Raw genomic sequence first — 14,526 nt, forward strand, 5'->3', positions numbered from 1 at the left:
TCCGGGAAGATCCCACATGCCGCGGAGCGGCTAGGTCCGTGAGCCATGGCCGCTGAGCCTGCGTGTCCAGAGCCTGTGCTCCGCAACGGGAGAGGCCACAACAGTGAGAGGCCCGCATGCCGCAAAAAAAAAAAAAAAAAAGGTAGGAAATATGTAAACTCTCAATCACTGCTGGTGGGTGCAACTATTGAGGGGAATAATAGGTCAAATTCACTGAAACTTTAGCCAGAAGGACTCCCCCAGGATTGGCATCTCTTGCCCCATGTGCAGCCACATTTTCATGCAGTGTGAAATTAACAACATGGATAAAAATCTCATCACAAGGAAAAAAGAAAATTTAATTCTAGAAATTTACTTAAAGAAATAATTAGATATGTGAAAATTTGTTCAAGGATACGGATCACAGCATGCTTATAATAAGGAAATACTGGAGATAATCTGCTTGTTCAACAATAATGAATAAAACACTGTACAATGATACAAGGAAATAATACACAAATATTAAATGTGTATATCTACTCACATGAAAAGTTGTTTGTGACATACTGTTAAATGAAAAAAGTACCTTATCAAATATATATGCTATATAATATACTATATATAGTATGCTTAAATATATGCTTATATAATATATATTATGATCTATGTATGTGTCCTTAATACGGCTTTTTAAAAGTCTTGAAAGATATACAAAAATGTTCACCTTTCTGTAAAAGAGGTACATGTAATTTTTCATTTATTCCTATATCCAAGTTTTCGAAAATAAACACATATTATTTAAAATGTATTTTTTGAAAAGAAGGTAGGAAAGAAGGCTATCTATTCTGAGGCGAGGACGAGAGAGGCAAATAGGAAGGCAAGTCCTACCCATGGATCTACAGAAAGAATAGGAAATTATTCCTGGAAAAAAAAACATTATAGGCGACCCAAGCATCTCCACTATTACAATTAGGAACTAAATAGCTTAAAATGCAAAAGTTGCTAATAATTTATTGCAACTTATGTCTATTAAAATATACTGTCATGCCCACATTGGATCCTTCCTGATATTGATGAGGTAGGTTTAAAAAAAGGACAAAAAGGCACAGGGCACCTAGAAAAGAGGGTGCATGTATGTGAGGGGTAACACATTGGTTCACAAGACATCCTTCTCAGGCTGTGACAAATTAGAGATAGGCAAACAGAAGTAACCAGCTAATGCTACAGAAGGTAGGCTATTCTACTGCCTGAAAGAATTAGCATTTTATTTTAACTTAGAATAGCATTACCAAATCTAGTCTATAGGACTCAGTTATCTTAGGTAACAGTAAATCTAAAGTTCCAACAAAATAAGCACAAGAGAAGGCACATCAGGAAGGGTGTCTAACAACCAAGAAAAAAAACAGTTTCTCTTTTTACTTATTAACATTGTAGGGTGGCTATGAGCTATTGATAAATTCAATAGCTATGAGCTATTGATAAGTTCATCTCCACAGTAAAAGCAAGTCAAACCTGGGCTCCAATTTGGAAGTTTTTTTGTTGTTGTTGTTTTTGTTGTTTTTTTTGTGGTACGCGGGCCTCTCACTGTTGTGGCCTCTCCCGTTGCGGATCACAGGCTCCGGATGGACAGGCTCCGTGGCCATGGCTCACGGGCCCAGCCGCTCCTCAGCATGTGGGATCTTCCCGGACCGGGGCACGAACCCGTGTCCCCTGCATCGGCAGGCGGATTCTCAACCACTGCGCCACTAGGGAAGCCCCCCCAATTTGGAAGTTTTAAGGGTAAGAGTAACGACCAGGTGGGTAACCAGGAAAGTATTTCTGAAAGTTGATGCTGAGACCTGAAGCTTATATGCATATTCAAATCAATCCAAAAAATCCCTCACCTCTCAGCAGAGGGGTAAGGCTGCCAAGTCTCATCTGACCATCTGCCCATAATTTGCTTAGAGCTTATCATGTGCTAGACAATGTGTTAAGGGCTATGTATACAGCAGTGAATTTAAAGATGTAGTCCCGAGGCAGTTTGGTATAGTGGAAAGAACAGAGATTATACAGTCAGAAGATATGGATTCATGTCCTCACAGTGCCACCTACTATCTGTGAGATCTAGAGCAAATATCATACAACTTACGATACAACATAATATACAACTTATGACACAAGCAAATATCATACAACTTCTTCTTGGGTAAACTAGAGATGATAATACATCTGTCCCACTTACCTCATAGGATTATTGTGAGAAACAAGTAATATATTGATTATGAAAGAGCTAAACAAACATTAGTCACTCATTCATTTTAATCCAATTCCATTTTTAAAAAAATGTTAGAAGGTGGGGGCCTATATCACTCATGGGCCCAAACACCTCCGAGGATAGACTGGGCTATCATCCTGGCTTCCCACATCATCTTCTCAAAATCTCAGTGGGAGATTATGACGTTTAACAGACATAGTTACACTAGACATAAATTCATCTTGCCTTTTTCAAAGAGTTATCTACACTCTCGAACTTAAATAGTACTTCACATAATTGAAAAGCAATAGCCTTCTACTAACATTCAAACATGTACAAATACTCAAAATAGTCCAATGCAGCCAAGAGAAAGTGCCTGTTCCAATTTATCTGATCTAGGACTAAGTTCTCAAATTGAAAACAAAGCCCTGAAAACACAAGTATCACTTGTTTATAAGTTAATAAGTATCACATGTTTCTCTTCCTGTGTATTTGGTCTGAAACCACAATTTTAAGCTAAGAGTGAAACTTTTATAAATTCTGAAAGGAAAACTAGAATAAGAAATCTAAGTCCATCTGCATTCTATCCCACTGTCTTTATCAAAAACACTGGAAATGATGGTTAAAGTGAAAATACTGAACCTATGAAAATAAAAAGAATAGTAGAAACATTATAAGCCTAAGGCAGAGGTTGTATCTAAAAGTCAATTTTGGAACTAGAATTTATATACCTGCACCAGTGATGGCACTGTTTTATGTCTACTTTCACAACGTTGAAAGTATTTAAGACTTTTATAGTTTTCACAACATTTCTATGAAAGTAGAAAGGCGTTTTAAAATTATTTGCCTCTAACCATGATCCAGAGCTTCACATCCACCATCAGAACCATGGTCTTTTTCCAGGCAGTCATAACATAAGCCTACTTCTATGCAGTAACAAAAATAAATCCAAAATAAGAGTTTAACCAGATGATTTGCAAAACAGTAAACATCCATAACAGAACACTTCATCCTAATAAAACATGTTTTATTTTCATAGTAACCTTTCACAATATTTAACATAATATCTAATTAAATAACTTTTAATAAGATATCCACTAGCTTAATAAAAAGCATAATTTTAAATAAGATTCTTATTTCCCGCTGTTAACCTATTTTTGCAAGTTATTCACTCTCTCTTACCCTAACATGACAACCCAACAGTCTCTTATGTCAGATTACCAGGACACAGAAAGGATATAGTATATTCACACAAACTGTGCTAGAATCCAAAAAAAAAACAGAAGAAGAAGAAGTGGGTGATGTTTTGATATCAAATGTCAGAGAAAGTACCAGCAGAATATACATTCATCCTCTATCACCTTCACATTTGGGGCCATTAGGCATGTCTATTTCATTAGCATTTAAATATTAGAGAACACCAGTGGGGAAAGATATAGTAGAAGCAGCTACATATCCTTTGTTTTCAAAATCATGCTATTAAAAAATGACATAGAGGGACTTCCCTGGTGGTCGAGTGGTAAAGAATCCTCCTTACAATGCAGGGGACATGGGTTCGATCCCTGGTGAGGGAACTAAGATCCCACATGCCACGGGACAGCTAAGCCCACGTGCCACCACTATTGAGCTCACGCACCTCAACTAGAGAGCCTGTGTGCTGCAAACCACAGAGCCCATGCACTCTGGAGCCCATGCGCCACAACTAGAGAGAGAAAACCTGGATGCCACAACTAGACAGAAACCCACGCGCTGCAACAAAAATATCCCATGTGCAGCAACGAAGATCCCACATGCCACAACAAGGACCTGACACAGCCATAAATAAACAAATAAAATTTTTTAAAAATTACATAGCAATGGGTAACTTACATACAACTGCTGAACTTAATTAAAATCACAATGACTTGTACCCCTGCGCCAGCCAATGAGATGCAATGGTGGAAGTGACTGTGTCTCAGTTCTAATTCCTAACCCTAAGCTTACAATTTAGCTGTAGAGATAGGTTCAGGTGATTCAGTAAGAGACAGAGATTGTTAAGACATCCTCTGGTTACCCAGATATCCACTTGGCCAACTCCTTAGTCTCTGAGCAAATCTAACCTTCTCAACGTGGCCTACCCTGTCCATCCCAATATAATTCCTCAACCTGCCTTCCCCATCCCACCCTGGCAATCCTGAACCCCTTAACTTGTTCAGTGTTTTCTTCTTTCCACATCTTTAATCACCTTCTAACATATCATACAACTTATTTATTATGTTTATTGTTTGAGGGCAAGAATCTTTGTCTACATCATTCACTGGTGTATTCCAAGACCCCAGAACAGTGGCTGGCACATCAGAGGCTCTCTATAAATACTGGTTGAATCTTAAATACTCCTTTCCACCCTGTCATTCCCCGGCTGCATTCCAGTTCCCCATTCATCAATGTGCCTCATCCTAACCATACCCATAGGGGAACAACTGGGGCTGGAAATCAATGGAGGCTCTATTTCAGAGAAGGAGAGAGGGAAAGAGGGAGGAAAAAGAAAGGGAGGGAAGGAGGTCTTAAATTTATCCCCTACCTTGGTCCCCAACAATTCCATCCTAAATTTTTACATTTAATCTTCCTAAATTTTCAATTCCTCCCAAATTCTTTGTCTTGATTGCCTTCTCTGTGAAATTCCTTCTCTAAACTCAGCAACACTCCTGGTCAATTGAGTTATAAGACAATTTTAAAGAACAGTAACTGGAAAACTATAATCAGTCTCAATGGAAGAAAAAAAACAGAAACAGTGGAAAAAATGTGTGTCTCATTTCTTTTCCCCTTCATAGCTAAGCTGCTTCAGAAAGTGGTCTACATTTCTCCTATTTCCTTACTGTCCATTCACATCTCAACTCTTCTGCTCTTGATGAATCCTTTCAACTCCTTACTTAAATGACCACTATGTTGCTCACTCCTTCAAAACATTTTTATTGAGCACTTATTATATGCCAGGCACTATGCTAGGCTAGCTGATTCAGTGGTAAACACAAGTCCCTGGTCTTGAAGTTTGAGCAGAGAAGGAAGACTGAGAGCAACAATGATGAGTGACAAATGGTAAGTATTATGTAAGAAGTCAAACAGCAGACAGATATGACCTTATCTAAAGGACAGAAAAGGCCTCACTGAAAATGCAATGTTTAAAGAGAAATGCAAACAGTAGAAGACAGATGAAAGACAAGAGGAAGACTGTTCTAGTTAAAGGAAATAGTACCTGCAGAAACCTTAAGGACAGAGTACAGTGCATATAAAGAACCGAAGGAAATTCAGTATGGTTAGTCTCAGGACAGGCAGGGCCTTAAAAGCCATATCATTCTAAGACTTTATTCTATGGACAAGGAGAATAAAAGGGAATGACACAAAACCTCAGATTTATATTTTTTGGAAGATGAAAACATTTGCCTTACTAGAGTAGGAGGAAACAAGAATGAACACAGGAGATGATAGAGAAGAGTTCTTGAAACTCTTGATTTCTATGGAAAGAACTTCATCATAACATTTTGTTTCTTCTCAGACACCTTCAATACATTATTTTCTTCTGCCACTACTCTAAGACTACTGCCTTTACTCAGCTCTCCTACAAATGTACTCTCCTGGGTGACCTCACCTATACTACAAAGGTACCACCTCATAAAGTGACAATGACTCCCAAACCTGTATCCCCAGTCCAGCTCTCTTAAAGCCAGAGCTGAACTTCCTACCATGCACTGGACATAACCACCTATACAATGTCATACACCCAAAACCAAACACAACATCCAGACCCCACAAATTTGGTAGTTCCTAATTCTGTTGATGGCACCAATGTAGTCACCCAAGGCAGAAATCCTAAATGCCACTGACTACCTGTTTGTCCCTCATGCAACACCAGGTAAATTTGATCATCTAAATCTATCACTTCCTTTCATCCCTATACTTCCAGAAACTTTGTCTAATCCAGCCTCTACACCATGAGAGATTCCCTCCTAAAGTCTTTCTTCAGTTTACAGGAAGAAGTCCAGATTCTTTGCTATGACATGCAAGGTCCATTATCTGGTCCTTTTCTGCCAGAAAATAGCTTTTGTTTGCCATCTATGGAATCCCTGCCAGATTTGGTCACATCAAACTTGGAAAGCAGATGCAGATCCCTAAAGACTCACTATGGTTTCTCAAGCCACCAGGTATTTGCACACCCTATTCCCACAGCCTAAAATTTCTTTCCTGTCTTGTCCACCTGGAAATCACCCTGCACTCTTTTAAAATCCAGTCAATGTCCCCTCCGCTTTTAATCTTCCCTGGTTCACATCACAGTGCTCTCTCCTTTCCTCCCTTCTCCAGTCCCCACAAAAAACAAAGTTGGGCATATCTTCCACTTCACTTCTATTCTGGCATTTACCAAATTATGACTGTTGACATGTCTGTTTTCCTGACTACATTATATGTTCCTATATGTTGATAGTGTACTTTCTCTTTCTCGTGTTTGCATCCCCATACCCTACCATACAGTTGGCACTCAATAAGTATTTCTTGAATAAATGAACGTTTACAGAAGTGTTGTGATGTAACAAGCTTTGTCTCTATACAATGGGATCCTGGGTAAGCTTTAAAGTATCAAAAGCCATTCCAGAATTGTGACTTCTGGCTTGGGGAAGAGAGAGGGAGGGCATATTTTAAAAAGGGATTCATTACAGTGGACCCAGTTCATCCAGCACCCAAAGAACCCACAGAAGTGATATGACTGTGTGACACAGATTTCTACACAAATTATAACATTTAAAATTGTAAAAATTAAAAATTGAAAACAAATATGAAACTCATAACGATTAACTAAATGAGAGTTTGTTCAATGGATCCTTTAAAAATGGTATTTTTGAAGACTATTTAAAGACCAGGGAAAATGATGGCCATTCCAATCAAGTAGAAAAGAGATACACCATGATCCCAATTTTATAAAAGCCATGTTTAAACATACTGGTTTAAAAACATTTAGGAAAAAAGCCTGAAATAAACTGTATTAAATTATTAACAGTATTCATCTCTGGTAATTTTCTACAACAAATATCATTCAATAAATATTTATTGAGCATCTATCTCTCTGCAACTGTACAGTGAAAAGCAGGAGACATCTGTTCCTGTCCTCCTGGAGCTAAACATGTCACACTTTTATAATCAATCGGAAAAAGCAACACAAGTTAGAAAAAATACATGAGATTTCCCACTCTAAATTTATAACCCACAAAAAATTAAAAAAAGATTACTAAAACTTCTCTGGAATCTAGACTGGGGACAATTTTGATCTAAATATTTGGATAAAGACCATCCAAATGGCTTGTACTGTTAATTGTGAACTGTATCATGATACTACAACAGTCCAGATCACTATGGACAGAAGGTAGTAGAGGCACTAAATCTCCAGGCTTCCTCTTCCTGTTAGAAGATTTAAAAATTAATGATAATTATAAATAAAATTTGCTCAGTTGAAATTTAATCCTTCATCTTCCACCACATTTCTTTTCTCTTTTGTGTTTCTTTCCCCTCCACTATTTCCTGCTTTTACCCTCAATGATTTATCCTATTTATCTAAAAGAAGCTTTATAGTATTCTTCTTTCAACCAGGGAATAGCCAGTTTAAGATGGAGTTCTCCCCTCTTAAGGAGTCTCAGGAAAGACAGGCGCTTCAAAGGGGATCTGTGTTTTTGAAAAACATAAAAATAATTCACAAAAAACCTCAAAGCTGTGGTACTTTTAAAGCTCCAGCTCCATAACATAAAAAAAGAAGTGGGGATAATATCTGACTAGAACAGCAACTAATTTACCTGCATTATTCTTCACTGTAATTATTTTGCTAGTTTACATCACAGATTGAAATTCTTCTAAAACTTCCTAGGATTTTCAGCTCATCCTAAACACAGTGATAAATAACAAAATTACTCTAAGTGCTCTGAGTTAAAAACTTTAGCACTACAGTTTGAATGTTACATGTTTTTAGGCATATTAAGGAGTAAATATAAACTGATAAAATTCTGTAGAATTTCAAATACTGAAAATGGATATACTAAGAAAGTTTTCCGAAATATTTTTCCTGGAGGACTCAAATAATTGAAATTTGTAATAAAAAATACATATACAGGATATCATAATAGGCATTACAGGAATATAAAGAGTATTAAATGCTAACTTAGTGTTGCATTATGCCCAGATATGCCCAGTAAGTATAAAGTATAAAGGATATGCCCAAAGAATTAGGGGACAGAAAGACTGATAGCCATTCATTAATTCATTCCTCAAATGTTCAGAAAGTACTTACTCTGTGCCAGGCATAATTCTAGGAACTATTAGAGATAGAGCAGTGAATAAAAGAGATAAAATTCCTGCCCTCAGAGAGTATGTTAGTGGATTGAGGTCGATAATAAACAAGAAAATATAAGTAAAAAGGTGGGATGAATTGGGAGATTAGGTTTGACATAGATACACTACCATGTGTAAAATTGACAGCTAGTAGGAACCTGCCATAAAGCACAGGGAGCTCAGCTCGGTGCTCTGTGATGACCTAGATGGGTGGGATGAGTTGGGGGGAGGGAGGTCCAAGAGGGAGGGGATATAGGTATACATATAGCTGATTGACTTCATTGTACAGCAGAAACTAACACAACATTGTAAAGCAACTATACTCCAATAAAATTTTTTTAAAATGACATTAGATGGTGATAAATGCAAAGAAAAAAGAAGTAGGAAAAAAAGACTGAGAGGATATAAAAGCAAGGAGGGAAGGGAGCAAGCCATGTGGCTGAGTAAAAACATTTTGAGCAGAGGCAATAGCCAGAACAAAGGCCCAAGGTAGGAAGATGGCAACACTGGCCTGCTTGCTCTTCCTTATGTTTAAGGGAGAGCAAGCAGGCCAGTGTTGCTAGAAGAGAATGAAGGAGGGTGAAGAGTAACAAATGAGGTTGGAGAGATAAGGGGGAGGGGCTGGGGCCTCCTGGAGGCTTTGAGTAAGGTAGGATATAACAGTTGGAAAAGGGGGTGGGAGGTGATTCCAGGTAATCAGAACAAAGGAAAACAAAGACTTAGAACAAAGGAAAACAAAGACAAGGAACCAGGGTTTTGAGGATATTTAGGAATTAAGAGGCTGGCTTGGTGCGGATACACCAAGTGAGTATACACATAAAGTGAGGGAGCATAAATATGAGGGAAGGGGCTCATTTGGGGGGAGGGTGTTTGAAAGTGGTGTATGATAAATATTGTCTTGATCCTCTGTTTAGGAGCTGTTGAAGAGAGAGATAGGGCAGGGAGGCACCAGGGTAAAAGACAAGCATTAGCTGTCCCTTTAATATAACCCTTTGCTTTCCCTGGCAAGGATAAAATCCTGCTCCAGATAGTTGCTTTAGTTGTTATATTTATAAAGAAAAAAGGTGAAGGCCTTGGGATTTTTGTGGGGAAAACATTTTAAATTTTCTTGTAGTAGGGAGGAGAGAAAATATACAAGAATTGGAATTCAGATTATTGTATTATTAACATGAACTGAACTGATGATTACCAATTGTATGACTAACATGAACTAGTGTAATACATAGTGAATCATAAGATGAAGGTGACTAAAAAGTGGGACTGAGAAGGCAAATAGGAATTTCAATTTTTTAAAAAGCATTCCACAACATGGCCAATCCATGAATAAACAATTAAGAATTAACTACCCCTAATTCTATATAAAGAAGATTCTATTATAATTATCTACTCTGAATTAAAATTATTCACAAGGCAAAAGCTGGAACCTTCCTCCCAATTCAACATCCCATACAGAACAATACCTAGTACAGAGGATTCAAATGCTTGTTTAAAGAATGAAAAGCCTACCCATTACATTTCATCTCAACAGAATCAAACAGTGCTAGAACTGTCATAACACAACCTCAGATTGTTACTATTAACAGGGAAGATACTAAACAAAAACAGAAAAGTTAGGAAGAAGGGATGTTTTTTCTTCCATATTACCACATTCCCTGCAAAAAACAACATACCCTAAAGGCTTCTACTGGTTAATTACCCATATGACACAAGGTCATTTCAGGTATATGCAGAAGTGCTGTTTGGAATAATGGGATACCTAACATGATTAAATCCAATAAACAAAGCTGTTCCAAATCAAAGGAAATTTCCCTTGATATACCCATGTGAGTTGCATTAGCGCTCCCTTTCTGGAACAAAGAACAAAAAGCATAAGGCAATCTAAAACAATCTTTCCTCTTCATCCTTCAAGAACTCAGTGGATTTAGGGAACTGGGTTTGCTTCTCTATGCTGTTTTTTTAAATCTCAAATTAAGAGTAACTCACTAAAAAAAAAAAAAAAGAGTAACTCATCCTCATCATTTGTCTCAAATAAAGCAAACGAGTATAATAAAAATACAGCAGCTCTTAACCACTCTTGGTCATGGTATGTTATAAATCCCAAAGAGAGGAACTGCTAAAGTAGAAAAAGAATCATCAACCAGATACAAATAATGAAACTTCTGCCGGGAAAAGCATCGTTCTTCTTGGGGTAATGTTTGTGCACAAGTCACTCTGACCCAGTATTAGACTGATTACAGATAAAATTGAGAGACAGGGTTTCACAGGGCTTTTTAAACCAAGATTATCCATTAAAAAGTTTTTTATGCAAATGTCGGAATGTCAACATACTTTCTCGTCTACTGTCTTCCAGGAAGCTTTTTTCCATGCTAAGACAAGAACATCCTGAAGTGCAACTCCATAAGCGGATTCGAACTCCCTTGGATACCATAAACAAGCGTTAAAAAGCCTTTATACCACAAAACAGGACTACGGCAGTTTGCAAAGGTGTGTTTAGTTCTGCTTGTTGGAGCGATTGGAGTAAGCAGTGAATAGAAGGTGCCCTGAATCGAGTACACGGAACCCGGCCGCGGCATCTCCAAAATGCAACAATAAAAGCATCCTCCCCACTCCTCATACTTCCCCAGAAAGTGGCCCTATACCCGGGAGCCAGCGGGCCGCAGGGAGAGAGCCCGGCCTGCCTCACCTTATAGACGTCCCCGTAGGTGCCGCTGCCGACCCTCTGAACGAGCTCGTAGTCCTGCTGCGGGTTCCGCCTCAGGATGTCCGCGCCAGGCCGCAGAGGGGCCTCCATCTTCGCTCAGGGCCCGGCTCCCGCCGGCTCTGCCCGCGGCTCCCCGATTCCCGCTAACGAGGACGAGCGGCGCCGCTTCCCAACATGGAGCCTCTGCCCGCAGCTCCGCCTGCACGAGGAACGAGCAGAGGCTACAACCCCAAGCGGCCCAGCCCCGTCCCTTCCGCCCGGCCGGGGCCAGCGAACCAGCGGGCCTGAAAGTGTCCCCGGCGCCTAGCCGCCGCGTTCCGGCCTCGGCCCTTCCCCCCTCCCCGGCCGCCCGCGAACTGCCGAGCCGGGTCTCCCCGCCCGCCGGGGCCTGGGGCCGGCTGGGTACCTGAGGGGGGCGGCCCCACTCTTTGTTGAGCGCCGCGCCCGGGACCTACTTCCTCGCCAGCGCCAGCGTCCTGCTTCCCGGCACCCGCCGGCCGCTCCAGGTCCGGCGCCGTCGCCGCCTCCCGCTGCACCGCACGTTCTCTCGCGGGCGGCGGAGGGGCGTACCGTCGCCGCCGCCGCACCACGTTCTCCACCCGGGGCTGCGTCACCGGGAGACACGTTCCCGGCCAGCGTGGGTCGGCGCCCAGCTGCCCGCCCGAGCACGCCGGCCGCAGGGCCAGAGTGCCGCCCTGAGGCCTGCTCGGGACACGACACTGTCCCGGCCGGGCTACCGCGCCCCCCGGGCCGGCGCGTGCTTTCCGGGCCCAGGCTCTGCTTACCACCCTCGGGGCTTAGGGACGCCCCCGGGAATTCGTGGGCCGAAGCGCCTCCGCTAAACCGCCCCCCCCATTTGTCAGGTAATCTTAGAAGGTGACGGCTAGAGGGAGAAGGGTGAGCACGAGGGCGAAGGGAACGCAGCCCTCCCAGTTCAGAAAAGGTACGTTGAGGGCACTGGGCCAGGTGAGCAGTCACCTGGCAGTGGGGCACCAGGGAAGGAGGTGGGGGAGTGGAGTGCCAGATTAACTAAGTCGCGGCACACCCTACTGCACCGTCCAGTTTTGCAAATCATTCTCAGTGGTACGAGTTTGAGGCTTCACTGCACACCTGTGCAACCTGTCTTCTGCTGAGTTTTCCCAAGACATTTCTGAAAGTCTGAATTCCTAGGAAGTCTCGATGGCCTTTATCCCTGTTGGGTGGTACACGCGGTGTCTGAACACGGGTATCGCTCCTTGGGTCACGAGTTCTGCAGAATCTGAAACAAAGTCAGGGACCACAACCTGGTTCTGGCTCTACCACTTCCTCAGTATGTGATCTGGGACAAGAAAGACATCGTATTTGGCAATGTTTCCGTATCCTTATCTGCAGCTTGAAGAGGATAAGGTTTTGCATCTGACACCCAAGGAAGTGTTTATAAAGCATTTTACAGGATTATAAAGAGGGTTCTCAAAATATAAAAGGTTTTAAAATACTTCACAATGCACAGAATATGGAACAGGAGTTTAGGGAAGTAATTTGGCTGATATTAACAAGCTGTTTTGCAGTTTCAGTTCCAGTCTTGTTCTGAAGGTAGAAGTAAAGTTGCCAGTTTGTATACTGGCAACGTTATTTCTAGAGCCCAGTGAAGGTTTGAACAAAAAAGCCAGCTAACACTTGGCCATTGCATTTAGTGACTGAAAAAATCACAAAAGAGCAAGTTGCAAATGTTGGCTTGTGGCTTTGAACATCCAATTCAATTCCATTCTTGGGCAATGTACTTCCTGTTGTTGATCATTGTAATCAATTGCATAATGTAGAAATTAAATTCACACCTTAACAGGACAGGGAATATATGTATTTTCTTGTGCTCCGTGCACAAAGGGCGCTTATTTAGGGAACATAAGTAAGCTCAGACTTAACATGCTCTATGGACAAAGCCTATGTGTTTGCTGCATTGAAAAAATTGTTGAAGAACAGTTCCTTCTTTCAGAGCTTCTTGGCACTTGTTTTGGTGGGCAAATACTTTTGGCTTCAATGACTCAAAATCTTTTCAAATGTTCTGTTGGTATCCTAGTACTTATTTACTGTCATAGATTTCTTTTTTTCCCCTTTTGATCCTATAAGCATTGATCCTTTTTCTAGTCTGAAATTTATTTATACCTACATTACTCCTCAGAGAATTTGAGGCAGCATACAGAAAATACATACTATAACATAAGATAAAAATGAGGAAATAGGTATGACGTTAAAGAAAGGAAAAATAACATACCAGAACAATACAGCAAATTGGCCAAAGCAGGTTTTATAGTGTTTTTGAGATCACAATAAACCAATTAATTGAGAGAGAGTTACATCTTTTCCTGATGCTAAGAGTTTAGGAAAACTTACCTCATGGGCCTTCCTAAAATGAAAACTCTGAATTCCCAGTTTGAAACAAGGATCAATGTCTTTCTGACACTCCTTTAAGCATGTTATTCTTGAAACACAATGTTTGATTTGAATTAGGCAATAAAAAGTTTGAGGTCATAGGCCTTCAACAAGACCCTGGAGTGCAGATACTTTATGCTGCCAGTAATGGGAAATCCACATGCTTTGATCATCAACCCAGAGGTGGCTAGCATGGAAAAAGTCAAGATTTTATGTGGTGGTTAAGAAGTGTCTGCCATAATCGTTCTTTTACTTGTACCACAGTTGTTGCAACCAAAAAACATCTGCTTTATACTAACTCCAAGAGAATCTTTAGAATTTTTAAATACTGGTTGAGTTAATTTTATCAAGATCAGTGAAGTCATAGCTTGTCTGTTAAATATTTCATGGTTAGTAAAGAAATTCACATTCAATTTCCATAAAATAAACATACAGTGCATAAAATTAATTTTACGTCCTAAACAATTAAGCACATGGTTTCAAGGTTGAAGGTAACATAACAATAAAAAGTTTTAAACTGAGCACAGAAGAGTTTCTTACAAACTACCAAATTTCGTAATGCCAAGGTATTGAATAAGTATGGCTTGATATAACTGTCATATATTCTTTGTGTCTTCATAATATCTGACATGGAAATATATTCCATGTTTTCCTGTTATCTACCTAACAACCTTTTATGGTTTGCTCTATGCTTTATAATGTTTCTCCCTTCTTTCAAAGTTCTTTAGTAAAATGCTAATTATAATCTGTGGCCTCTTGTTTCAGTTTTAGCCGAGGCTTAATTTTTTTTTTTTTTTTTTTTTTGCGGTACCCGGGGCCGTCACTGTTTTCGGCCGTTCCCCTGCGGGGCACAGCCTCC

General features: G+C 40.3%; 2 protein-coding genes across 5 annotated transcripts in view; one reads left to right on the top strand and one right to left on the bottom strand.

Annotated features, from left to right (window-relative positions):
- Positions 1-11,833, bottom strand: part of MAP4K5 (mitogen-activated protein kinase kinase kinase kinase 5) — a 163,794-nt gene extending 151,961 nt beyond the window's left edge. For 3 of the 4 annotated variants that reach the window (XM_055088414.1, XM_055088412.1, XM_055088415.1), the window contains exons 1-2: positions 11,665-11,822; positions 11,241-11,457 (exon numbers count right to left, since the gene is read on the bottom strand). In XM_055088414.1, coding sequence (XP_054944389.1) covers positions 11,241-11,348 — 108 coding nt within the window. In that variant the 5' untranslated portion in view covers positions 11,349-11,457; positions 11,665-11,822. Of the gene's footprint in view, positions 1-11,240; positions 11,458-11,664 lie in introns of all 4 variants that reach the window. The other variant, XM_055088413.1, reaches the window with a different exon arrangement.
- Positions 11,834-12,113: 280 nt separating this feature from the next.
- ATL1 (atlastin GTPase 1) overlaps positions 12,114-14,526 on the top strand; it is a 74,731-nt gene continuing 72,318 nt past the window's right edge. The window contains exon 1 of the mRNA XM_028495846.2: positions 12,114-12,201. The gene's annotated coding sequence lies outside the window, so the exon portion shown is untranslated. The remainder of the gene's footprint in view (positions 12,202-14,526) is intronic.

This window comes from Physeter macrocephalus, chromosome 11 (genome assembly GCF_002837175.3).
Source record: "Physeter macrocephalus isolate SW-GA chromosome 11, ASM283717v5, whole genome shotgun sequence".
NCBI lineage: Eukaryota > Metazoa > Chordata > Mammalia > Artiodactyla > Physeteridae > Physeter > Physeter macrocephalus.